This window comes from Sciurus vulgaris, assembly GCF_902686455.1.
Source record: "Sciurus vulgaris genome assembly, chromosome: 11".
NCBI classification, from domain to species: Eukaryota; Metazoa; Chordata; class Mammalia; order Rodentia; family Sciuridae; genus Sciurus; species Sciurus vulgaris.
In genome coordinates this window covers 4,601,271-4,628,801 of record NC_136472.1, presented here as the reverse complement: position 1 = coordinate 4,628,801, position 27,531 = coordinate 4,601,271, and the positions used below count along the sequence as shown (strand labels likewise).

Genomic DNA, 27,531 nt, shown 5'->3' with positions numbered 1-27,531 from the left:
GATGCGGATAAGATGGGGGACAGGGGAAGAAGACGGGATTTCTTCCCATTCCTGGCCCCGTCCTTGGGGCTTGCATTGGTTAATTGATTACTTTTCTTACACACATAGGGAGGACAAAGGTTAAGGAGCTCACTGAGGGGACCAGGGAAAGGGCCCTGGCATGCAGGCCGTGCAGATGCCGTGAGGAGGAGATTCGTGGACAGGCCGGGGGAAGGTGGGACCCCTGCGGCCTTGTGACGAGCTGCGTGAGGGAGAGAAGCAGCGGGGGAAGGAAGGGAGCAGGGCACCCAGGCCTCCCACTGACTCTGAGCACTGGGCACGCCATCCAGCACAGCACAGACCACGGAGCAGAGTGGTTTGGAGAGAAACCATGACAGGTGCAGATCGGAGTGTGATCCCTGGTCGCCAGGCACCACATGCATCAGGCCGGGGAGCAAGATGGTGGAGCTGGGTGTCCCAGGCTGTGACATCTTCCTCTGCCCAAAAGCTGCCTTGTCCTTTCTTGGATGAAAAAAAAAAATCACGAAAGCACTACGTCCTCATACAAAACGAAAATATGGAAATGCATGAAATCAAAAGCAAAGCCGTCTCCCCCAGGTCAAAGGGCCTGCACGCAAGCTCCACCGTCCCTTGCCAGCCCAGCGAGTCAGCTGGAGGGTGGACAGGCAGAGGACGTCTCCTTCCGCACCCAGCCTGCGAACACGCCCAGGGCTGCATTCCTCCGCTTCAAGGAGTAATGGGACATAAAAATAAGGACGGTGGTGGAGGAGGGGGAGGCGCTGCTCCTTGCCATTCAGTTCTTACTACCTACACATGGAAGCGGTCTCCTAGAACACAAGCTGGGGGTTCAGAGGGAAGCCGCTACCCACACAGGCTGTTTGCAACCCAGCAGCCCCACCCCCCGATTTATACAGCAAGTGCCTCTTTGGAGCTGTAAGCACCCAACATGTTTTCTCATTCATTCTTGACATGAGCACAGCTGGAGACGGGGACCGAGTTGCAGACAGCAAGAATCACAGGCTCAGAGAAGGTATGTGAGCTGCCCAAGGTCACACAGTGGTAAGTCTGAAAGAAAACCTAGGACACCTATCTTCAGGGGTTCAAACAGGCTTCTGGTAATACACACATATGCTTCTATATTCAGAGTCTGTCTCTAGAAAGATCCTCAGCAAACCAGCAACTAAGCTTCTGTCTGGGGAGAAGAACTCAGGGCTGGGCTGGGAGAGAGAGCTATTCTTTACTCGCTATCTTCTGCACATTTTGAATTTTTGCCCTGTCTATCTATTTCTACTTACCAATTTTAAAAATATAAAAATGATGCTTGAAAACCATGAAAATAAGTATCCAGGGAGAGTGGGACTCACCTGGCTGACAGGCACAATGTGCAACCCTTCTGAATCAGTCCTGAAGACCGGCTTCACGAAGGCAGGGGGAGGGCAGCCCCCTCCTTCCTTCCAGCAGCCCGAGTACCGCCCGCCGGTGCAGAGCAGCCAGAGGCACCAGGAGGAGCTGGCAGCCTGCGGGCCCAGGCCGGGCTCCTCCCCGAGAAGCCCAGGGAAGCCGCAGAGCTGAGCCGCGCCTCTGGTGCGCCCACAGCCAGTGCTGGGCGGCCGTCCACTCCATCTTGCCCCAGTGCTTCCACCACCGTCCTGCCACCCTGCCACGCTGCTGGCCTGGGAGATGCAGCCTGTCCTGGCTCCAGCCACCCTTCTGCTCCTCCAGCCTTACTGGCATCTGCTGCACGCTCTCCAACGTCTCCCACCCCAAGTCTGAGGGGAGCCAAACTTTTCCAGAAGCACAGGTGTCCCCAGACACCGCCCTCTCCCCTCTCCCAGCTGGCCCCTGCTCCTGTGTCCTGGGCTCTTTTCACCGCCCTGTCACAGGGCCAACTCCTCCTCAGCCTCAGGTGCCAATGGAAGTACCTTCCTCAGGGACTGTCTGTCCCTGCTTCCCTGTGACTAGCCTGCCTGGACCTCCCCGCTTCCCAGCCTGGCCAGCTCTGATGGTAGAGCTGCTAACTTGCTCCAGCGCATCAGCCAGAGCGAGGTTCTGATCACGGTTGACCGTGCTGTGCATATTCGTGAGACTCATCTCTGCGAGGCCAAGGCTACTTGTCTGGATGATGCTGGTTAAACTGACAGAGATGGGTGGGGTGGATGGACCGAGGGACGGTGGTGGGCGGGGGGAAGGACGATGTGGACGATGACAGGCAGATGCATGGCTGGACTGGAGGGGCACAGGTGGGTGATGATTGAATGGATGGCTGGCTGGATGACGGACAGGTGTAAGGATGGATGGACAGAGGAACGGTGGTGGGCGGGGGGAAGGACGATGTGGACGATGACAGGCAGATGCATGGCTGGACTGGAGGGGCACAGGTGGGTGATGATTGAATGGATGGCTGGCTGGATGATGGACAGGTGTAAGGATGGATGGACAGAGGAAGGACGGATGGTTGGAAGGGGTGTGGGCGGGTGGATAGGGGGTCGGAAGGTACATGGAGGCTAGCGTGAGTGTGTCCCTGAGGTCCCAGCCCTCTCAGGAACCTCCTCCTGGGCGTCTCATACTCACGAGGCTGGGACCTGACCCAAGAGGAGGGGGAGCTTGCAGTTCCAGGCTTGTGTTGAGCCGTGTCTGCAACAGCGTGCAAAGTCCTGGGGGCAGTGGCCTGGGACCTCTGCCACCTGACCTTGATCTATGTGGCCATTTCTAGATCCTTCTCTCACCTGCATTCTGGGTGGCAGAAAGAAATCCCACAAAGGGAACTGGCTGGAGCAACTGGACACTGTCCATCAAGCGGGTGGGCTTCAGCCATCAGCTCCTCAGCCCCAAGCCTCTGGGCCAAGGTGGACACCAGGGATGAGAGGGGAGGAGCCTCCTGACTGACCAAGGACGTGTCCCCTTTGAGCCTGGCATTTTAATCCATCCACATCCGCAGGGGGGCCAGGCCTCTCCCGCCGCTCAGACAGTGACCCTGCTGCCCTTGGCAGGTGTTTAATTGGCAGGGGCTGGTGTGGCACTGGACTTCGCTGCTCGGTAGGACGTTTCTAATGGGGATCCTCAAGTGGGCTAATGAACTGCTGGCTGCCTTGTGCCCGCACTGCGCTGGGCATGGCCCAGACGCTTTCTGCTGCTCCATCAGGAGCAAGGCCAGCGTCCACTCCAGAGCCACCCTCGTCTGAGGGCATGTGACACCCATGCCTTTGTCCACCAGCTTCCTCTGCGCCTGCCCTCCAGGCCCTGCCAAGGTCACAGTGTGGTCAAGAAAAGTCCCGCTGGCTCAGAGCACAGGAGACCCCCCAGCCCAGCCCAGCACCTGTGGAACAGGCGGAGGGTGCGTGAGAGCCAGGGGAGGCCTTCTCTCCCAGTGGGGCTCTGGGAGGGGTGGGTTCTGGCCCCACGAAGAATCCAGTTCGCAGTTTCCCTCCACGCCAATCCTGGGCAGTGGCCACCTGGCCTCAGCAGGGGAGGCTGCAGCCACTGGAACCCACTCGGGTCCAGATGTTCGTGGGGCTGAGGGAGCCCCGTAAGGTGGCCTTCCCCTCTCCACTTCAGGGTCATTCTGTCCAGTGGACAAAGGCCCCTGCCGTACAAGATGGCGAAGGTCAGCTATCAGTAGTGCTGCCAGGGGATGGAGGCTGGAATCTGGAGGGGAGGAAGCAAGGAGCTACCCGAGCAGGGTCATGGCCACGACCTGTGTGCTGCTTCACCATGGAGTCAGGCTGGCTGACCCCAGCCAAGTCTAGAACCTTCCACCCATCACTTAGCAGCTGCCAGCTGACCCTGGTGTGGCCTGGAAGTCCCTCTTCCGTGTGCTGCCAGCCCCTGCCTCAGAGCTCAGTCCAGTGAAGGATCAAAAGCCTCTGTCTGGACACGGCCAACAGGGATGCAGGTGGCCGGGTCCTCGGAGTTCACCTGGTCCTCGGGCTTGCGAGGACCCGCTCCGCCTGGCTCCATCCCGCTCCGCCTGGCTCCATCCAGGGAGGAGCAGCCGCCCACGGGCCGCCACTCTGGCTTCATAACCGTGAGGGGGGCCCTGTGCGTCCCGGTCCTGCTGCTGGCACATGACAAGCCCCTGCTCGGGGACCCGTCACCGGCCACCTCCTTTCCTGTCCTGGCTCCATCAGGCCAGGTCCTCCCTTGGCGCCCCTGTGGGCAGTGGTCCTGAGCATGGGGCCACCTGTTTCACGTACCAGGTGTGTGCACAGCAAGGGAGGCCCCTCTGCCACTCTGGGCCCTGCAGACACAGGACTTACGGGGAGACGGCACTGCTAAAGCCACAGTCGGGGAAGCTGCTTCCTGGGCCCTTCAGCTTCCAGAGGGCACCTCTCACCAGACTCCAGCCCCCACCTGGAGAGCCTCCCAGCAGCCCCGGTGACTGCCCCGCCAGGCATCCCTGAGTCTTGGGCACTGTGGACGGTTGGCTCTGCCCAGGCCCTCCTTGCTAGGAGGGAAGCACAGCAGGAAGCCATTGACCAGGACCACCTCCAGGTGCACTCTCCTGCAGAAACACTCACCTGGCCCAAGTCAAGACCCCTCGGGAGAAGCCAGGGTCGGGTATGGCTCCCTGGAGGCTGGTAGCCCTGAGCTCTCGCTCTGGACTTTGCTCACGGGCAGGTAACCAATGGCATCCGGGTCTCAAGGTCAAAAACATGCAAGTGAAACAAGACCTGGGAGTCTGCACCACCCCTGGGGCCCAGCTCCCTAGCTGGGCCAGGTACCCTGGTAGAGCACGGCTGGTGTGAGCGGCGAAGGGACAGGTCTGTGCTAACCCCACATTCGACCAGCAGCTCCCACCCTGGGGGTCTCCCCGGAGACCCAGAAGCGTGTGCGTCACCTGCGCATGCATAGCCACAGTGACACCCACGTGCTGGTGGGACGGCGCGAACTCCCAAGTGCGTTGACGGACGAGCGGGTAAGAAAATGGGGTCCACCACACAGTGGAGTCAGTCCTTCAGCCCCGAGAAGCCAAGAAATCCTGCCCTGTGGACGGACCTCAAGGACGTGATCCTGAGTGACGGGAGCCAGGACAAACCCTGTGTGTCTCCGCTGCTGTGAGTCCCTAGTGTCCTCAGACCCGCAGGGACAGAGGTAGGATGGCTGGCAGGGCGGGGGAGCAAGGGCTTGATGGGCGGGGAGGCCCCGGAGGTGGAGAGGGGCCATGAGGCAGGGTGTGTGCCCAGCGCCCCGGGCTCCGCGCTGGACACCGTCAGGATGGGGTTTGACATCACATACACTAGCCGTGAGAACACGCCGTGGGGCGAGAGTGAGCTGCTGGCACCTGCCACAAGGCAGGCGGACCTTGAGGCCATCGGGCGTGGCCAGTGGCCAGTGAGAAGTGACCACATGCGAGACCCCCGGGGACGGGCTCCCTGGGCAGGTGGTCATGCGGAAGGCTGAAGGCTGCAGGGCTGGGGAGGGGAGACGGGTGTGGTGCTGATGGGACAGGTTCCCTTTGGGTGCTGAAAGGGTCTCGGACCCCGAGAGATACAGAAAGTCACCGAGACACGCACTTCGGCACAGCAACCCTCTCTGTGTGATGCAGGCCTCGGCAGCACCAGCCTGCGCCAGACCCCCGGCAGGCAGGCCGGAGTCAGAGACAGGCCTGAGCCGCTCCCCACAGACCCCCAGGGTTAGGGAGGGCCCAGGGCAGGGCACCTGGACGCTCCCCCAGACTGGTCCTCCTCCTCGGAGCTCTGGCTGGTGGGCTGCTCAGAGGCCCCGGGCTGGCCGCAGGGCCCTCGCGTGCCCCGGTCACACACCTGACTCCCTGTCAGTCCAGGAAGAACGCTGTCTAGGGGTGAGGGCTCCCCACATTCCCAACAGGGGACACTTGGAACCACAGCAATGGACGCGGCCCAGGGCAGCATGGCCAGGAGAGATGCTGCTCGTAAAGCCTCTGGGGGAAAGGGGGACAACTGGGTCAGCACCGCCTCACCTCGTCCAGACTTAGAGGAGGCGGAGGCCCGGCTGCACTGGGCGTGGCGCGTGCTGCTGGGGTCCCTCTGGGACAGCAAGACCGGCCACACTCCAGCCCGGCCATCACTGTGCACAGCTCCTGCACAAACCACACTGGCCCACCCGGGCTCAGGCCTGCCTGCTCAGTGCCCCCACCAGGGGAAGGGACCTCCAGGAAGAAACAGGAAGCTGAGCGGAAGCCGCGGGAATGAAGATGGACAGGCCCTGAGGTGCAAACCCAGACCCTGCAGGTGTCCCAAACACTCCCCCAGCGGGGCGCTCCGGGGCCAGCTAGCCCTCCCAGCGTCCAGATGGCCCTCTCCCTCGGCAGCACCGTGCTCCCCGCCTCCTGCTCCACCTGGGCTGCAGGTGGCACGCAGACCACTCCTCGGGCAGATCCTCCGGGAGGCGGAGGCTTCCACGAGCCCCACGCGGGGGTTACACAGGGGAAGCAAACCAAAGGGGTTTGAGCGCCCCAGCAAGGAGCCCGGTGTTCCTGGCGCACGTGCCTTTGCCCAGAGGTCCTGGAAGAGGAAGAAGCCATCCTACCTGGCCGCCTCGAAGCTGTCGTAGGAGCCGACCGTGTAGTGCCGGAAGAGCTTCTTGCTGCGGTCCGCGCGGGTTTCTGTGCAGGAGGAAAGAGAAACAGTGCTTAGAAAAGTCACAGCCCTGGATGCCGAACCCACACGGGTTGCCAGCTCTCCTTGACCTGCCTCTGGACACCGAGATCCGCTCTTGGGGGAAGTCCTAGGGAGAAGACGATCCTGAGTCCGGGAACTGACTACAGAATCTGGGGGACACATAGGAACCCTGTGCCGGCCCCAGTCCAGGAGTTGCTCCAAGACAGAGGCAGAGCCCTGTGGAGCAGAGAGGGCAGCACACATTCCAGCTCGTGGCCTCCCCAGCCCTCGGCATGGAACTGCTGGGCCCGGGCGGACCTGAGCACCTGTAGGTGGCTCCTCGGGGAGCAAGACACAGGCATTATCTTCCTGCTCACGCCACTTTATTCTAAAAGAAAAACACCCTATGCTATCTCCCTCTGAAACCTGCAAAAGTTCAGAGAAATTAAGTAACTGGCTTCAGGAAAGCGGCCTGAAACCAAGTCTAACTCCATGAGTCTCGGCTGTTAGTCTCCCCAGTTCCATTTTCCAACGTAAATGTGATTATTTTACTCAAATACCCAAAACACACATTTGCATCAAAATGGGTCCAGGCTCTGAGAAAGATCTTGGCCCCTTTTATGCCCACGTGCACATCCCCGTCCTAAGCCGAGTCACAAGGCGGGAATGGGGCAAGTGGGCAGCCCAAGACTACATTTCCCAGCTGCCCTTGCTCCTGGGAGTGGCCACGTGACTCCTTCTAACCAATGGGGTGTGAGCACAGCAGGCCCTTCTCAACCCCTTCCTTCCCCTCTTTCCTGCTTCTGCCAGCTTAAGGCTCTGAACCCTGAGGAGTCCACAGGTAAAATTCAGAGATGGGTCTTTGCCCCCCAGGGATGCAAGAACAAGAATTAACCCTCTACCTCATGAGGTTGCTCTTGGGGACCTGTGACAGCAGCTACATTTCCTTAGTGGGCCGACAGGCAGGGCAACAGGGGTCCCCGTGGTCTGGCTCCCACCTGCCGTTCCACCCCTTCTGCAGACGCGGGGCTCCAACAGCATGAGTTCCCTGACTGGCACAACCTCCCGCCGCAGCCTTCACTACTGATGCTGATGGGGCCCCTCTGTGCTCGGGGCCCTGCTACAGGGCCAGTGGGGCTTCCGGCCATTTAACCCCCAGGCCCGCCCGGGGAAGGGTGGACACGCCACCCTGTGGCCCCTCTGCCCTTCCAAACCCTGCTCAGGACTGCAGGCACCCTCCCCAGGGACAGCAGTCTTGTTTAATCGAAGGTGCCCACTGCCCGTCTGCCTGGGCACCCACACTGCTACGCCAGCACTGCGTACGCCAGCGTTGAAGCAATGCAGCTTGAAGGCCTGTGGGAAGAAGGCCGCAAGGACTGAATGTCCTTCCAGAGAACAATCCAGAAGCAGTGACCTTTCACAAAGTCAGCCAGTCAATCTTTAAGAAGCAGAAGACGATAGACCGTAAGCAGCTCACCAAAAGTGAAGTTGCCGGGTCTGGGGTTGTGGCTCGGTGGTAGAGCACTTGCCTAGCATGTGTGAGGCAGTGGGTTCGAACCTCAGCACCACATATAAATAAATAAAATAAAGTAATTGTGCCCATCTACAACTAAAAAATATTAAAAAAAAAAAAAGTGAAGTTGCCGATGATATGAGTTGGTCATTTTGTTACACTCATAAAAAAAGGGAGGCGGGTGAATCCAGAATTATAGGTGATCGGGTCAAATCGAGGACAGGGAGGCCAGTTTGGTCCTGGAAGTTAGGGCCCCTGGGAGATTGGAATGTCAGTGTCTCCAGAGGCCTTTATTCACCACAGTTGCCTGCCTGTACTCCCCTCCCAACAGGCTGCAGGCAGGGAGTTGCTAGTTAAGGCCCCCTGGGCGGCTGCCGGCCTGGATCACTCCGCTGGCCCTCCCCCTGCCCATCTGCTTCCCATCTTTTTGCCATCTCACTGGCATCTCCGGGGCCTGGTCACGGAGGCAGGAAGGGGAGAGGTAAGGGGGAGAGAGCAGGAGAACAAAGGAGACTTTAGTCTACCAAAGGGGCAGGTGCTCTCACGGCTCGGATACCAGAACACTAGTCATGGCCCCCTTCTCCCTCCCAGGAGAAGTCTGTGTTACCACCTTTAAATAAAACCTGCTCTACCTGCCTGCCTTGGCGTGCTTCTCTACGGTTCAAACTTCAAATTTGAGGAAGCAGATCTTGTCACCGGTAACCGGCCGTATCACTGGGATCAAGTGATCGGACCACAGACTTAAAATAGCTAATGGTTCTTCGCCCTCTGCTCAGGCCTGCCCTTCCCTGCATTGTGGCCTTGGCCACCTGGGCACATGGACAAAGGAGGCACGACCAGCCCAACTGATGGACGGCAGCAGTAAGACCCATCAAGACAAAGCCACACACCCACTCCACGGAAGGCCAGACTCAGCGCCCGCCTCCCAGCCACCAGCCCACCCTCCCTGACCCCTGCGACAGGGTCTGCATGCTCCAAGGCCACAGTGACCTCCAGGATGGGGCGTGGCCTCCTTTCTCGCCATATCACGCTGGGATAGGGATGTGCCTCTCTTCCAAAGTCACCTTGAGTTTGGGCCTTGGTCATATGTTGATGGCATTTGCAGGGTTTGTGTTACATGAAGTTGTGGGGGTGGTCCCATTTTGGACCTAATGACCCCAAAGAGGAGGAAGAGAGACCCCAGCCAGGGCAGGTGCCTGCCTCCCACACGACACCCTGCACGACTATGGGACTCTGCAGGGTCCCCACCAGTAAGGAGGCCTGACCAGGTGCAGCCCTAGGACCTCCAGAGCCATGAGCTGGAGGAGCCTTTATTCTTTATGAATGGTCCTGTCTGGAATTTAATTCAGTTAGAGCAACGAAACACTGACTGGAAGACACGCCTTGCGACCCTGAGCAGACGTGCGGTGCCTGCTTGCCGACCAACCCAAGAGCCCGCCCGGGATGAGCAGACGGAGCCCCTGCATGCCGTGCTGGCGCGGGACTCCGGGGCACAGCACTGCCCAGCGGGCTGCGCACTCCTCCCTGTGCATGGCCCTGTGCATCTGACCAAGGGCAGCCCGGTGCACCTCCCGGAGCCCTGCATACCCGCCTCACACTCCCCCTGGCCATGTCCACCTGGAGACAGGCCTGAGGGCAGGGCCTAGGAGGGGACCCCAAGGGCAGGGCCTCAGGGTCCCACCAAGCCCCACAGTTCAGGCAAGTGCAGGGGGAAGCGGAGCAGGCAACGCAGCTGCAGGGCTGCCCGAGGACATCCATGTTGGGGCCACACACTTGTCCTGGAGGGACAAGTGGGACTTGAACTCCTTTATGGGGTTAAGCAGAGTGACTCACGAGCAGCCGAAGGACCACAGGGCTGTTAATTGCTAGTATGACTCCTAATTGCTTCTGCTGCTTAACCCCCACGCGGCCTCTCTGCACTGGTTGTCTAGGAAACCACTGGGCGCAGAGAGCTGACTGGTGCAGGTCGCTGGTGGGGTCAGGGGGCCCAGGAGCGAGAGGAGTGCATGTGCCCGAACGTGTGTGCGTGCTGTGTTTACGGAGAGTGCTTCCGAAGGGCGGCCTTTCCAGGCCGGCAGCTGTGGTTTCCAGACTCTGGGATTTCATGGGACAATAACATTTTAAACGAAGGGCGGGGAGAGGAATATCAGCCCAAACGAAGCTCACCAGTTTTCTATTTGAGTTCGTGAGGACCTTAGAAACCTTCAGTCCTCTTTGCTATCACGATTAATTTCAAGAGAAAGGGAGTGTCACAGAGGATCCATCTCTCTGATTGCTTTAGGCAGACTAACATGCACCGGCTTTCTGTTCTCTGGCTCCAACACAGTCATTCTTCTGCTCTAGGACAGGTCCCAGGGTAGGGAGGGGGTCCTGAGGGACACTATCATCACCACAGCTGTCATCACCGCCATCACCATCACCACCATCACCACCATCACCACCACCATCACCACCACCACCACCACCATCACCACCATCACCACCACCATCACCACCACCACCACCACCACCATCACCACCACCACCATCACCACCATCACCACCACCATCACCACCACCACCATCACCACCACCACCATCACCACCACCACCATCACCACCACCATCACCACCACCACCACCATCACCACCATCACCACCATCACCACCACCACCACCACCACCATCACCACCACCACCATCACCACCACCATCACCACCACCACCATCACCACCACCACCATCACCACCACCACCATCACCACCACCACCACCACCACCATCACCACCACCACCATCACCACCATCACCATCACCACCACCATCACCACCACCATCACCATCACCATCACCACCACCACCACCATCACCATCACCACCATCACCATCACCACCATCAATACCATCACCACCACCATCACCACCACCACCACCACCACCATCACCACCATCACCATCACCACCATCACCATCACCACCATCACCACAACCACCATCACCAACACCACCACCATCCAGGTGGCCTCCCGGGCCCTGCCCACCCGTGGAAGTGCCCTAACCCGGCTTCAGTTTCTGGTCTGGGAGAAGAGCAGGTGAGCCGATGGTTCTCGGACACGTCTCATGGTGTCCTGGCCTGGCCCACACTGCTCCCTGGGGCTGTGGGCTCTGGGCTGCTGGCTCCCTGGGCCGACTCCTTCCCACGACCACTGGTCCCTCACTAGTGTTGATGCTGGATATAGACGTACCCTGCAGGGCTGGCAAAGGGGAGGAGAGGAGCCCGGTGACCACACCACCTCCCTGCAGCAGATGACCATGACACTGGACTTGTCCCCTCAGCAGGGACTGGCTCAGCTGAACCCATGCATGGCCCTTGCCTTCCCTACTACTGTGGTGTTGTCAGGGTAGCTGGCTGATGGACATGTGGGCCAGGGCGCCACCTCATGCTCCCCAAGCCTGGCAAAGCTGGGTCACTGGGTCACCCGTGAGTGCAGGGAGAGTGGGTAAGTCAAGGCAGACGGAGGAGGTCTTGTCAGGGGAGGTGCCCTTGCTAGGAGGGGAGTGGAGGGCCACCTGTGGACAAGAGCATGTCTGTACAGCAGGTGTGCTTCCGGGACTCGCAGGAGGTCCCCGCTGCTGAGAGAGGAGGCAGACCATCTAGCCAAGGATCAGCCATTAGGTGGTCTGCTTCCTCAGCCGTGCAAAAGCTTCTTGAAGTCAAGACCACTTCCAGCCAGGCCCACCTCCTCAGCCAGGGCCGGCTGGTGGCTTCATAGAGCTGGCGCTCAGCAGCACAGTACGGGGGCCAGCAGTCACCAACACTCTAGTCTGAGTAACTGCTGTCCTTTGCCTGGACTGTTGCAGTAGCCTCCTGTCTCCCTGCTTCTGTGCTTGTCCCTCCCCTCATTGATCCTCTTTCCATAAACAGAATGAGCTTTAAGAGATGTAAGTCAGACAGGGCCACGTGGCCCGCGGCTCTTCACCCTCACGTCTCACCCTCTCCTCCTGAGGGCTCTGCTAGAGCTGCTCTCACTCCTTGAACATGATGAGCTGATTTGCACCCCTGGGTCTTTGCACTTGCTGGACTCTGACTAGAACATGCCTTCCCCAGTTCAAAGTTCATGGTGCTGCTGGGTCCCCAGTTCCCATAACAGCCTGGTGTACCGTGGGTGCTTGATACTCCAGAATAAATGTCCGCAGTTTCATACACTTGGTCTCCTTTGACAGGCTGAAGACACAGCAGAGAATGCCCCTGGGGGGAGGGCCGGGAGGCCGGGGCTGCAGGGGCTGAGGCGGTGACCTTGGGGACCTGATTACTCTGCATCTTAGCCTCTCTACTGCAAAATGGGACGCTTGGGCCAAAGGATACCCTGGGCCCCATCATCAACAGGACACCCCCATGCATCTGCGGACTCGCCCCCGTTCCCAGGAGGAGGCTGAGAGTCTGGGCATCGTTTGAGCTGAGGTGTCCCGAAAGCCCTGCCCTCAGCAGAGCCCGGAAACTCTACATCAAAAGGAGAAAAGAAAACAAACCTAGAAATCCCCCTTCATCTACCTCATGGGGCTTGTGAAAGGCAGCGACAGATTGCATGACAAGCCTCGGATTGGCAGCATTTAAAATAGCCCTCCACGCAGGGCAGGGCGGGCGTGGCTTGGCAGGGGTGCGCCTTCCGGGGGGAAGCAGGAGAGGGCTCCGTCACCGCCAAGGCTCTGGAAAGCCACCACTCAACTCACAAGGGCCCGAGAGAGGCCGGGCAGGAGGCGGGGACACTCCCCGAGGACAGAGCAGGGCACAGGACGGGTTTGTAGACAGGACACACTCTTGAGTCCCTGGCTCGCCATCTGAGCAGGCAGAAAGCCAGCGAGCCTCAGTGTCCCACTGTGATGTGGGCCAATAGCGGAGTCTGCGCACAGTGGGGCAGCAAGGACGGACCAGAGCCACACACTGCCCACGTTGCCCCAGGCCCAGGCTGGGGGCCGTCCAGGAGTGCCAGCCACCGTGTGTGCCCAGGAACCCACCCTGTGACCCTCTCTGAGAGCGGCCCTGCCCTGGCCGGGAGGAAGACCCCACCCTGGCTTAGCGGCACCCGAGAACGGCCCGTCCACCCCAGAGCACTGCCGAGCAGACGGCCCGATGTGGCCACGCTTCCCGTCTTCCCTCCTGTCCCCAACACAGTCAGGATGCAGGCCTGTGGCTTCCGTCTCTGCAGCCCCTTCCAGGCTTGGTGGAAAATATTTGAAAAAAAAAAAAAAAAAAAAGTGTGTCTCTATTAAACACGGACAGAGCTCTGTCATGGTTCCCTGAACAGGAAGGCATCAACGATGTCACCCTGCTCGGCCCCCAACGGTCCCAGGGTGTGAACCTGCTTAGGGATCCCACGTGGTGTGGATGAGTCCCACAGGAGGCCCTGCGGAGGCTGGGGCACTCGCCGTGGAGCAGAAGGATCTGAGCATGGTGACTCCTGGTGTCAGTGGGGGTCTCCAACCAGCCCCAGAGGAAACCTGGGAAGACAGTCCTAGTATCTACGTGACAACCAAGTGGCCTGTTAGGTTCCCGAGCACCCCCAGGGGGCACTGTGAACCACCACCTGGCATCCTCGGGCAGCAGGCGGGCAAACCAGGCCACGCCCTGTGCAGCGTCCTCCCCCAGGACTCCGCCCCGGGGACCACCGTGTCCTCTGCAGCCCCCTCCGCTGGGCTCACCTTGGCAGTAAGTGTCAGCAGGTGGCGTTCGGGACTTTGAGACCCTCTTCCCTCCAGAGGGGCCCCATCTCCAAAGGGGCTGCAGGAGCCGCTGTCAGTGTGCAGCCCATGTGGGACACAGTTGGCGGTCTCTGGCCCTTCCCAGGTTCCAGGGTGCCCAGCTGGCAACGTGCCGGGGCCGTCCGGCTTCAACCCCCGGAGCTCTGCAGACACTCGCCTCCTTCCTATCTGGGCTCTTGTGACCTCTGTGACCTTCAAATCTGACACCATTCCTCCAAGCTGGTGAGCCAAAGGCAGGACCAGAACCACACGGGGGTCAAGACGTCCCGTAAGGGTCAAAGATGAAAACAGCTTCTTAAAGATCAAAGGTGCCGCTGGACTCTGGACACAGCAGAGACCCACGCAGACAGACTCGTGGGCTGGCCGAGGTCACTGCCTCCTCTCACCAGGCCTGCAGGGCGACTGCCAGCTGCACTGTGCACAGGCCTGTGCCGGGCAGAGCTGGAGGGTGGGGTGGAGGAGCCCTGAGCTGGGAGCAGGTACCCAGGACCTGGGACCCCTGCAAGTGTTCGTGATCACTCAGCCAGGGAGCATGGAACTCTGCCGTGACAGATGCACCGGACATGCCAGCCATGTCTGCTGGGTCACCACCACTCCTCGTGACGCAGTGCACGCCATTTACAGAGCACCCTGGGCACCCAGCGCTGGCCTAGCAGCGAGGGAGGAGAGACCAGCTGTGGTCAGGACTCACAGCGACAGCCTCTGGCATCTGTCTAGGGAGGAGGGCAGCTGGGCCGCTGGGCTGCCCAGAGTTCCCATGGACATGGCCAAAGCACGCCCGTGACCCACAGTTCTGAGGCCCCAGGCCTGGCTCAGGGCTTCCTGTGCAAACCAGACGTGTGCAGACTCCACTCCTGTCTGCAGGCTCCAGGGGAGACTCCACTTCCTCCTGCCTGGGCTTCTGGAGGACCCTTGGGTCCTGGCCCCGTCCCCAACTTCATAAGGCAATGGGGTTGGTCCCTTCGCATCCTGTCCCTTTGACTCTGAACACTGCCTTTCAACCTGGGGCTCAGGCTGAGACCACGGGATCGGGTGCCCAGGATCATCCCGTCCATCTGTAGTTTACTTCCCCTTGGCCACGTGGGGGTTGGGATGTGGGTGTCCTTGGGTTCTTCCTCTGTCCCTATAGCAAGCAGGGCTGGTGAGTGTGGCTAGGGAACGTGTTTCAATCTGGCCAGGGCACTCAGCTTGCATGGACAGAGCAGCAGTCCCAGGAGACCATGTCCCTGTCTGCCCATGCTAAAGGAAGCCCCCTGCAAATCTGAGGCTGTCACTGTGCTGAGACCCTGGTGAGGCTCGGCTCTGAGACTCCCCTCCTCAGGCCAGGGAGCCACAGTCCTCACCTCAGACTGAGGGCACTGCTGGCTCAGCTGCCCCTGAGGACGACTCATGCAGCCAACAGAACTCAGCTCTGGGCACTGCCCAGTGCCACACACGCCTCTAGCCACACAGTTTCCAGCAGCCAAGCTGCTGTGGGTGGAGTACGGACCAACAGCGACAGAGCCCTCGGGCTCCTGGGCATGGCTGCTCCTTCCCGCATCACATGTATGTGGTGAGTGGCGTCTGCCCTTGCCCCGTCCTCGCCCAGTGCTGGGAAACCAGCCTGGCATGCGCACGTGTGGGTAAGAGCCCAGCAGCAAGCTCAGCAGCAGGTTCTTCTAAGAGAACCATGTGCTCCAAATTCCGTGGGCACAGGCTGGGTGCACCAGGGAAGGGCACCGGCCCTGTACACATGCACTCGGTCCCAAGCACTCGGGTTCCTCGAGCCAAATCCATAGACTCCAAAACCCAGAGGCAAAGGAAGAGGTGCCACCCACAGGCCACGTCCCCTCCCTGACCAGTAGAAGCAGCCTGGAGCTGGCCACGCCCAGCACGCCTGCCTGCCCTTGGTCCTCCTGGGAACTGGTGGCTGCACAGAAGACTCAGGCACCTCTGGGGGACACCAGCTGCTGGGGCCTGGGAAGCCACCTGGGGGACTCTGCTTTAGAGCGGAGGCTGCATCCCCTCCCCACAGAAGCCTCGTGGCAGCTCAGGCTCACGCAGCACCAGCTGCAGGACCAAGGCAAGGGAGGCTGGCGGGGCACTGGGGAGCCCAAGGCTCCACCTGATCCAGGGCCGTGGCCAGGCTGGGCTGGTGTCCAGTGAATGGTCACCACGATGCTGGAGGACACATGAGGAGGGAGTCGTCACCTCCCTACTATGGCGACAACGTAGTTCGTTCCCAAGGTTCACGTGGCTTGGTCCCTCTGTGGTAGTATTGAGACTTGGGGACGTGGAGGCTAGCGGGTGGGCCGTGGTCATCGGGGTGTGCCCTTGAGGGGTCAAGGTGACCCTCGGGTGCACAGGTCAGTTCTCCTGAGAGTGATTTGGCTTTGAGTTGCTCCCTGGCTTCCCGTCTGGCCATGTGGCCAATTGTAACCATCCCTCCTGTCCTGTCCTGCCATGTTGCCATCGCCTGAGGTGACAGCCAGGGCCCAGAGCCCAGCCACCCTGTGCCATCTGCATTTACAGTCCCCAAAACTTCGAGCTAAATAAAACCATTTTCTTTGTTATAGCAACACAGCGTGGACTTATGCGCCCCCATAGGCCGGCTTGGAGGACTGGGAGGGAGGTGACAGGGAGGTGCCGCCATTGCCACCATGGTGCCAACACAACACATCTTCCGACTATCACCTCGCACCACCCCGCTGCCCCACCCACAGCTACTGTCAAGGCCCCGGGACCCAAGAGGATGAGCCGGGTGGCATCTTCCAGGCAGGGTGCAGTCTCCTGACCCTGGTGGGCCTGGTTCAGAGGCCAGGACCCCTCGTCCTGCCCTGTCTGGACACCTGCAGTGCAGAACTCGGCTCTGCCCTGCCTGGTGCACTGGGCGGCCACTGCCAGCCACGAGCTCCTCGCTCTGCCGTGTGACCCGGGAGCCCATGAGCGCCAGTCTCCCAGCCTCCAGGAGCTGCGTGTGGTTCTGGCCCCCAGAACGCAGCAGGTGTGCCCCCTTCCTTACGAGTGCAGAAGAGTCTTGGCAGCCATGTTGGCAGCTGGGACTGAGGGCAAGGAAGGACGGGACTAGAATCCCAGCGGGCACTGAGGGGCTCTGTGCCACCCGCCTTGTGCCCCTGTGGGGTGAGACGTACGAAGATTTCCATTTCTTGTTGCCAAGCTCAACCCTGACCTCAAAGTCACGCCTTCTCCACTTAGCCACCAACAGCTCCACGAGATTGGCACCGTCCTTAACATAACCACTTAGCTGGGGAAACCGAGGCATGGAGCAGCCAGGCTGTGACCTTCCCATGTCCCCTGGTCACCGAGGACAGGGGCTGGGGTTGGTTAGGTCCTGCCATGAACTCACACAGCACCCCCTAGAGATGGGTCTGTTCTGCCCCAGAGAAAAGGCACTTGGCCACGTCCAGGGTCAGCCGGCTCACGTGCACCAGGCCTGGGACCACACCTGGGCCAGCCTGACCCGCAGGGGAGGCGCCCCGGAGCACAGCTCCCTGCAGAGGATGCTCCGCTGAGTGTCCGAGGGTGGGGGAAGCCTGGGTCAGTCTTCGAGGAGGACTCCGGGGCCCTCAGTGGCTCAGGTCATGGCTCTCGGGGCCATCCTCCCTCGCAGGAGAGCCCTGCTCAGGGCACAGGCCGCCAGCTTCCTGTCTGACCCCCTCGGCTTCCTCGCCACTCTGGCCAAGCCAGGCCGGGATGGCCTTGGAGGGAGCGTGCTGCGGGACCAGTGGCCACCTCCCCGTGGGCTGGGCAGTGAACAAGGCTGTCGCCATCAGTGAGTTGGTTTCTTACTCTATAGTAATTAGAATGTTAAAAAAAACCAGCCCAGCCCAGCCCAGGAGGCTCCGGGGAAGCCCGCCACCCAATCCCCTGTGCCAAACAGCAGTTTAAACGGGAATTAGTCAGTGGATGAATCGGAGCCTGATTTGCATGCTGCCGAAGCGTGGCCGGGCGTGTTCCTGCCACAGCCTCCCATTCCTGGGCAGTTCTCTTCTCTGGTCACGCGTGGTGACCATGGAGACAGGGGGACCTGACACACCTCTGGCCCCAGCAGCCCGGGGCTGGAGCGACAGCGGGAAAGCAGGGTCTGTGAGGGTCCCCTCTCTGGGGCCCAGAAGACAGCAGGGCTGCCCTGCCTGAGTTGAGCCAGGTCCTCTGCACGGACCCCACCCGCCTCCCCACAGGGCTCCATCCAACGCCCGCCCTGCACACCACGCCCTCACCCTGTCCTGTCCCTATTTCTCCTGGCCTCCTCCCTGGCCAATCAAAGCACATCAGCTAATACCGCCGACGAAGAGCGCTAGCCCTGGGGAGTGCCACTAGCATTTCCTGGTCCCTCCAGTAGACGGGCACCCGCACCCGAGAAGGTGCTGAGGCCAGGCAGCGTCCAAGGGCACACAGGTGTGGGGAGCAGAGTCTGGGTTTAAATCTGGGAGCAGACTGGGGGCGGGAGCACTCTTTTTAGCTTTTTCATCTTTTTTTAAGGACACTGGCAGCTGAGGCTTGGGAACTAGGACACCAAGAAAAAAAGACCTGTTGAGCTCCAGGGGGCGGCCAGCCTTGCCGTGGGAGCCGCGGCCACAGCTGGGGACTTGGGCACTCAGACCTCGGTCCAGGACCACAGGCTTCACTGGGCTCCGCCCTCACCAGGGTGGGTTCAGGGGAGGGCCAGGCAGGTCACACTGGGAGTAGAAGAGGAGACAGGGGTCCCCTGGGAACGAGCTTCACAAGCAGGGCCAGACCCTCGGGCCCTCATCCCTACAGACCACCAGCCTTGACACCTACTGGGGGTGAGGATCGGCTGGTGGGTCTGGGCTGGGCCAACAGAGTCTTGCTGATCCAGGACTTGCATCTCTCTGCCCACTGCAAAGGGGCATCCGGGAGGAGCCCATCAGAGAAGTGTCTGCCTGACCCAGCTGCCCAGCTTCCCCGCTGGCACCGAGAGGCTGGCCATCTGCTCTGCTTCTGTGAGCGCGAGGGAGCTGGGGACACCCGATTGCAGGAGAGCAGGAAGGCAGGGCGTCTGGAAACGCTTGGCTGACAACACTACACAGGTCACACGGGCGCGCTTCCTCTGAAGAGGATGGCCCGGGTCGGGAGGCACACCGTCCCACTCAGCTTTGGAGGGGACTCCCCTACAGTTTGTCAGGCGGGGGACCAAACCGGAATCCTGAACCACGGATCCCCGGTCCCCACGCCTGGCCCAGCCACCGAGCCCCTGGGAGGCTACCCACAGCCCTCACTAGCAGGAGGCACTCGGTTTGGCTTACAACCCAGCAGCCACCCCGAGGCACCCGTGGGGGTGCGAACAGGACCCCTGGGATCCCGCGGAGTGGATGCCTGTCAGCTGGCTTTACTTTCCTCTAAATCAGAAGCAGGAGAAAAGCCATCATGGAAACAATAGCCCGAGGAGCCCAGCACCCAGAGCTCAGAGACTCTAAGATGCGCGCAGCGATCGCCTCACAGCACGCTGCCGGCGCCCAGCGGGCGCGGCAGCTCTGCCCGATCCGGGACGCGGCTGCCTGCCGCTCTAGTGAAGAACAAAGGCTGGGCGCGCCGGCCCGCGGGCTGGGGAGGTGGCACCGTACCTCCGAAATGAACTTTCTTCTTGAACCGTGAGTTCTCAGCCATCCTTCCCAGCCTGGGTGTGACCATGTCACTCAGACGGGTCCCGTGGCTCCTCCTCCGGGGCCATGAGGAGCCCGCGTCCCCGGGACCGGCCTCATTTACTATCGCCCGTTAATCCAACAGGAAGGAAAGTGGCAGCCCTCCAGGGTCAGTGGTGACGGACGGGAGAAGGAGCGAAGCAGGGGAAGAGAAGGCTCTGGGCGCGGAGTCCACAGCGGCTCACAAACTTGACTTCCAGAGACCAGCAGCCGGGGCCGCTTGGACACCCGGCGCTTTGACACAAGTTGCAAGCTCCAGATCGGCGCCCGCATCCTTCCACTTCCCCTGTAGCAGGGGCTTTTTTTCCTAGCGCTGGTTTCCATGGCAACGCATCAGTCACTAGTCTAAATAAGTACGGGTGAAGGACGCCTGAAAACCGGTACAATTACGCATGCCATTAGCAGGAGAGGAAAATGATTCAACCCGCTATTAGCAGAGGGCAGAGGTATCACTTATAGGCTGCTGTTGTCCTTGTCCCGAGGAATTGCTTTCTCATTTTGTCACGCCGGCATTTTCTCTGGCTCGGCAATTTTCTGCTTTCTGTGAGGTGGACAGCCAGGCAGCGAAGCCCCTGTTGGTCACACAGCCCACTGAGTTAGCATCACAGGGAAGGCGTTGCATCTCGGCCAAGTGGGTCCCGGCCAAAGGCGCACGCGGTGCCAGCCGCCGGTCAGGGCCTCCCGGCGGGGCTGGGCACCTCCGCAGCGGGAGGGGTCTGGGAAACTCGGCCTCTGCAGGCTCAGTTTGCAGGAGGGTGGTGAGCCGCGCCCGCCCTGCGCAGGAGGGAGGGGCTGTGGTCTGCGTCGGGGCTGAGCCGCCTCCCGACAGGAGGCAGGGCAACGCTCTGGCCACGCTGCCCCTCGCGCTCCCTGAAGAGGGACAGCACGGGGTGCAGGTGCTCTCCTTCCTGGGCCACTGTCTGTTCTGACAGCTGCCCCGAGCTGCCCTGTGGCCTCAGATGGGCACCCTGCTGTCCCAGCTGCAGGCTTCCGGACAGGTCTGGGTGCGCAGGAAGGGCTGGTGATGCCCCGGCATGTTCCTCCCACCCACAGGGGCAGAGGGCATGGCTGGAGCCTCGGCTCAGCTCTGACCTTGGGCGCGTTCCCAACTCTGACTTGTCAGATGGGGCTGTTCTTAGGAGCACGGGATGAACGGAAGAGGTGCCTGGCACGCAGCAGGCACTCGGGAACGGCGGGCTTTGCTGTGTTCTTATTTTCAGGGCCACTTGAAGAGCACACAAAACTGCCCCCACCCCTGCTGGGCTTGTGCTCGGCTGCGCGGGAACCGTGTGGAGCTCACGGCACGATTTACCCTCTTGCCTCCTATCAGCCCACCCTGTGGGACCAGGTGCTCAGCACAGATCCACAGACGAGTAAAGAGAAGTTTAGCACCTGGCCCAAAGTCACACAGCCAGCCAAGATGACTAAAACCCGGGTCTCCTGACCCACCTCTGTGACTGCCCTATCCACACCTCCTACCTTGGCACCAATGGGGACACCGGGCACTGTAGAGCTGGCTGCTGGGCATGAGGATGGAGGAGCTTTCCAACCGGAAACTGACACCTCTCGAGCCATCCTGAGCCCGTCTCCCACAGTTCAGTGTGGGCATGGACCCCTACCCCATGGGGGTTACTGGCTCTTGGCAGCCCCTTCCTTCCACTGGGGTGGGCATGGTCTGTGGGCGACGTGGAAGGTCATAAAATAGCTTATGCCTGGAACGCAAGGCCCCCTGGCTGCAGCTGCTGTCGCTCCGGATTTCAGAGGGAGGCAGAAGCCGCAGAGACGGGAGGACACATCGCCAGCGTTTCCACGGGAGCCCGCGCTTCCTTCTGGTGCCTGATGGGGCGGGCACAGAGGGCCTGTGGCCTGGGCACACATCCTAAAGCTGTGTGTCCTTGGGGACTCCCTGTCCACTGGTGGCAGGCAGGCGGCTGCATGCGGTGAACGGTCTCCACCCTCCTTGACATCCTCTGACCCCCGTCAGGCTGGCTGGGGCAGCAGGGGCGAAGCCTGAGTTCTGCAGGGGTCCCCTCCTGATTCACGACCCTGGGCAAGAATCTCTGAGATTCAGCTTCCCCACCAGGAAGAGGTGGGAGGCGAGGACACCGCAACAGGGCACCCGTAAACAAGTGTGCGTGGCCCGGCTCCATGGGCAGGGGCAGGTTGCCCTGGGCCCTCAGGATGCCACCACCACCCACCAGGTGCACTGCAGGCTGCGCAAACTGGACATTGACACCACCACCACAGCACGGGTCTGTGGACCAAGTGGACCAAGGGTGGCCCACATACATGGGGACAGCTGCAGGGACAGCCAAGGTCACCAACGCAGTCACAGCCAGCCAGGCTGAAGTCCCCCCACGCCACTGGGGACAGCCTCCAGGAGTGCCAAGACCCTCGGCCCTGGAATGCCTCCACCGTGAGGAAGCCAGGACCAGGACAGGGCCAGCTCCCGGGCAGCCTGAGGATGACCTGCCAGGGCAAGCGGAAGGCACCCTGGGCTGGCTCTGCTGCGAGAGGCTCCTGCTGCGGGAACACAGTAGCTGAACTCTGTCCAGCCACCACGCCCATGGAGCAGCACTGCTGGGAGCGGGTGCAGGGGTGCCCGAGAAGGTGAGGGGCCCACGGGCACTGCACACTGTCTCTTACACACGGGCAGGACCCTGAGCGAGCACCCTCAAGGGTGTGTGGACATGGGCACAGACACACTCACACGCATGCACATGCTCACACACACACGTACATGTGCACACACTCACACACACACAAGCACCTTCACGTATACACAGGCACACACGCTCACGTGCACTCATATGCACACACACTAACGCACATGCATGCACACGCTTGTGCTCACATGCACATGGACACACAGACATACATGGCTCTGGCACATGCACACTGCTGCACATACACACATGCACAGAAATGCCTTAGATCCACGCACACACATGCACACGTGGTGGGGGGACGGTGAGCCCAGGGACTCGGGTTCTTCCCTTGGGAGAACATGAAGACTCCAGAGGCCCTCTCCCTCAGAGCAGGAGCCCAGTGCTCACTCCTCTGCAGCCCAGCTCGGGCCTCGGCTCCACCCGGCCTGCAGGACGTGAGTGTACGCGGCCTGGATGTGTCCTCACAGAGTCCTCTCCTCTCCTCTCCTCGTCAGTGCTCCAGGACGTCTGGGCCCCCAAGGGTCTCCCTGCATGGCCCGCTCCTCCTTCCCAGAAGTCTCACTGCCCCCCACCCTGAGTTCCAGACCTCGGTGTGGTGTGAGGGGCGCAGAGCTTCCCGCCACGGCCCTGATGGCTCCCAGCACACGGAGCCCCCTCCCCGCACCAAGTGGGGGCGAGCCTTGTGGTCGATCCCACCATCCTCAGGGTTGGAGGAACGGGCTGGGCACAAAGTGGGGTGGGCCGCCACTGGGGCTGAAGGGCATGCAGGCCCCCCTCGAGGATGGGGGAGATGGACCAGCCACGGTCCAGGCTTGGGGCCACTGTGCGAGAGTAGCCTCTCCCTGGTCGTTCTGCCCCGGCATGGCCTAGAGGTCTGCTGGGCCAGGCGTGGGCATCCCAGGACAGGGTGGTGATGACCAGCAGCCAGTTACTCTGCAGGCACAGCATCCTGAGGTCCCTCCCGACCTAGGGAGGTGAAGTCTTTCTGTCACAATCTGAACGTCCATCCCGTCTTTCCACATTGAGCAACTGTGTACTGGGCACAGCTTGCATGGAACACGGGTGCACTGCAGGCCACGGGGGACATCCTTGTCTACGTGGAGCGTGAAGAATGGCCAGCCAGCTCCCCCAGCACCAAGTGGGCTGCATGGCCTGTGAGGGCATCAGTCAGCATCTGAAGCATCAGTGACTCCACAGGAGTGACATCTGCCCGCGTTCGACCTGGTGGCTCTGCTGTACAGACCTGCAGGATGGTCCCCTGGCTGCCACACGCCCTTTCCCGTTCCCTGCCGTCACCGTGGGATGGAAGCCACTATCGGCTCTCCGCCCGGTCCCTGCCCTCTGTGCCCAACAGGGAGTCCCAGGATGACGGGCCAGCTCTGTGCTGGACGGGAGCCACGCGTGCAAGTCTGGGCACCACTGTCCTCTGCAGGACGGTCACTGAAGGCTGCGGGGCCTCTCCTCGTGCTCGGTGCCGCCTGGCTCTCCTGCTCCTCCAGCAGCGAGACATTGAAGCCTGCTGTCCCAGGGACTCAGGACCGACCTGCTGCCTACCTGGGATAACCCGGCAGCAGGTCCCTCCCAGCCAGCCTGGGACGAGAACGCTGCCCGGCCCAAACGGCGACGCTTTGCAGGAGACCCAGCGAAACCCTGCCCCACCCCGAACCCAGACCCTGTGAGTGAGAAACGTATGTCGGAGCCAGGAGACGCCATCACGCAGCAGCGGTAACTCGCCAAGTCCCACACTGCTCAGCCCCAAGCCCCGCCAGGCAGGCCCTGGTGGTGGAATGAGCTCCTCGGGAGGCCTTCTCTTCCAGGCCCGACGGGGCGCAGGAGGTGACGCATGCGAAGCAATTGGAAGGGGCAGACACAGCAGGGGCCCCGCACTGGTGGCTGAGCAGCTATGAGGCCCAGTGTCCTCCTGGGCGCTGTTCTGAGCCCCCAGGGGACAGAAGTGAGACATGTTCTCTCACTGCTCATGACTGGACCCATCCATGAACAGATGAGATCAGCCGGGACTCATCCAGCCTCGATCCTCAGCGTGAGTCCTGCGGCCCTGATTCAGTCTTACACCTGCCAGTTAAGAACGGCCCAGTTGCAGGTAGGCATGGTGTGTGCGCAGAGACTTCCCCAGGAACGGCTGCCCTCATCTGTGGTGCTGGGTGTCCTCTCCAGCTCTCTGGTCAGCCTGTGGGACCTTTCCTGGGTCATCATTATCTCCCTTGACCTCACAACATAGGCCCTTCTGGAAAGAGCAGATAGTGTCCAATTTAGTGGATGTGAGAGGCCCAGGACTTCTGAGCTCAGAGAGGCCAGGGTGGGCCAGATGACCACCACCAAGCACAGAGCCATGCCTACACCTGTGGCCCGGGCAATGACATCTAATATTGGCTCAGAGCCAGGACACATGCCAACTCTGCTTTCAGGACATGCTCTCGGCGCCGCAGACTTTTCAACATCTAGGTAGCAGACATTTGAATTGACTGGGCACGCCCTCTGCTCCAAAGCAGAGCATGCCTCTGCAGCCGATGAGCTGAGAGAGGTTCTCAAAGTCCTCAAGACTTACCAGCACGTCCAGACCAAACTTAGGCCAAAAGGAAAGAAGACAACATTAGCTGAGTGCTTACTATGTGCCCTGACCTTTCGTTGATCAGGACATGAAGCTGTAGCCATGTTTTAAGAAACGGTTTTTCAAAGCTTGCTTCTTTGGGGGAAGCATTTCGGCTAAGGTCACCATGAGACTCTCACTGGTCTAAAGAGCACAGGCAGCCCGAGGGCCACGGATCCTACAGCAGGCAGTGATGCTTCCCACCGCGGGGCCCAGTGAGCGGATGTTTCCCACAGTCTGCGTGGTGCGCCAACACCCCGAACCAGCAGCAGCCGACCCACGTGCAGCTGGTCCTATGTCATGCCTAAAACGAATCATTTTGCAACATCTGGGGACCCCTAAAAGCTGAGCATGGCAGGAGGAATTTCCCTGGGGACCAGGAGAGGAATCCACATGGAGCCCAGGGCTTGCCAGCCTGCAGCCCCAGGGCCATCCCTCCTCAAGGACTCGCCTGCCCCAGCTGCCTCCAGCGGGCTGTGGCACAGGCTGCAGGGTAGCAGTGGGGGCCAGATGCCCTGGGGGCTCATTGTGGACTGAATGGCTTGGAGAACAGGCACCGATCACCAATCTCACCCCCACAGAGGCTGCTGTTCCCCGAGGATGTGGAGAGGCACCCTTCAATATCAACACGGAAGTATATAGTCATCCCTCTGTGTCCCCGGGGGACGGATCCTGGGCCCTCCCAAGACACTACAATCTGTGGACCAGGAAGTCCTTATATAAAACAGAGTTCTACTTCCATAGAACCCACACACCCCCTCCTGTGTATTTAAATCGTCTCTAGATGACTTGCAAGAACGGATACAATGGAAATGGAGCTGCGGTGTTAAGTTGCTATATTGTCACTTAGGGAATAAGACAAGAAAGAGAAACGTAGGTGCGCATTCAGGATGATGTAGTTTTTTAAAACAAGATTTCTGATCTGCAGTGTTGGGTCTGCAGAGGCAAGAGGCAAGAGGGCCACCCGCTGATGTCAGCACAACTCTGGGTGGCTGGGGATGAGGGCCCCATCTCGCCAGGTTGCAGGCCCTCACCACGGAAGCCCAGGAGCCTTCTGCGGCTGAGAATGTGTCGCAGCAATGGAGAGAAGGCTCAGGGAGCCTGAGCCCAGCACAGAGCAGCCCCTGGCCAAAAGCTGGCTGCACCTGACTCGCGGAGCCACGCCCACTTGGGTGTGGAAGCCACAGGTGGGCAGCTGGGACGGAGCTGCTGGCCCCCAGCTGGTGCTCAACTCAAGGGGACTGTGGGTTCAGCAGAGCTCCTTGGAGCTGTGCTGAGCTCACACGTCAGTCCTTGGCACCGGCTTCAGGGACGGGCCTCTTCCTCAGGGAGAGCCTACCCAGAGCCCAGAGCCCACGTCGGGAGAGGCAGAGGCCTGACCGCTCACCGCCCATGCCTCACAGAGGGTCCAGGCTTCCTGAGGCTGGGTGGAGAAGCCGGGTGAGGGGCCTGCACCTGCCCTGACAGGAGGGGGTGCGGAAGTCACACACCTGAAAGGACACCCACAGCCGCACTGCACCTGCGCTCCACCAGAGCTTCAGGGAGCCCTGGGTGCTGGCTCTGCACAGGGGCTGCAGAGACGTGGGGTCCTTACCCTGAAGCAGCTCCCATGACCAGGAGGCAGACACAACTAGACTCCCCTGGGATCAGGGCCACAGCAGACACGCAAACAAGCCAGTGGGAAACAAGGGCAGGAAAAGTGTCTTCCGGGATCAGACAGTGTGCAGGGATGGAGGGGCCAAGGTCCCCTGGGAGGCAGGTGCACCTGGCAGTAGGAGGGTTTGGATCTCTCCCTGCGTCCACTCCTGTCTGCAGGGTGACTTACAGGTCGTTCCATCGGGAGGCCAAGTCAACTTGCCCAGACTTGGGGCACCGTCCAATAGACTCCAAGTGCCTCACGTGCCTCTGTGGGCTCTCCTGTCCACCAGCCTGCACCTGCCTACTCAGTGACGGGACTCCTGGGCCCTGACCAATCCGGCTGACTTTCCAGGGGTTCACCAGCTGCCACGCCACACACAGTGGGGCCCCAGGGGGGACGGAAGCATTGGTGGAGCCCCACCTAAATTGACATGCAGAACAGATAAATGATGGCTAAGCCTCTAAGTTGTGGGGCCATCTGTTACACAGCCCCGCTCCCTGGCACACATCACTTGACACCTTAGCCACGGGTCACCATCCGTGCATGGAGATGCACATCTTTGCCTCTTTTGTGGAGTTTGTGTAGCCGTCACACAGGTGATGGTGTAAAAGCGGACTGTGAGTTTAAAAGTGTCTGTCCCAGGGAGGGTAGTCTACGGAGGAGGCGAGGACTGGCCGACGCTTCCTGAACAAACTTCTGCCTTCTGCACCTTCCCGGAGAGCAGCAGAGCCTCTGGGTGCCAGGTCTCCACCACCCGTGCCATTTCCAAGGCTTTTCGGTGGCCAGGGTCGGGGCGACAGGGACTTGATGTATGAGGTGCGTGGAGGGGCAGAGCAGCCCCCAGGAGCTGGAGTCCACGGCTAGGGTGGGAGCCCGGCCTCTGCCTCACAGTGCACGCGCCTGGCCGTGAGGCCCCTCCACATGCACTGCTCCCCTGCCCTGCATCCCCCTGGAGGAGCGGCGTGCTTACAGACGCTCAGAGGCTGCAGCACTGAGCTCCCGGTGCTACTCTAAGGGCCGGGGGCCATCCTGGGCTCTGTGGAAACTCAGGAAACCTACGGCAGCAGGACAATTCTCACCTGCACAAACAGCAGAGGTTTCTGAGGCCGACATTTGTCAGGA

The 27,531-nt window shown here is 60.7% G+C and overlaps 1 protein-coding gene across 1 annotated transcript in view; it reads right to left on the bottom strand.

Moving 5' to 3' along the window:
• The window catches only part of SHANK2 (SH3 and multiple ankyrin repeat domains 2), a 347,313-nt gene that overhangs the window by 134,679 nt on the left and 185,103 nt on the right, over window positions 1-27,531 (bottom strand). The window contains 1 exon segment of the mRNA XM_079104911.1: window positions 6,508-6,583. Within this exon segment, the coding sequence (XP_078961037.1) occupies window positions 6,508-6,583 (76 nt within the window).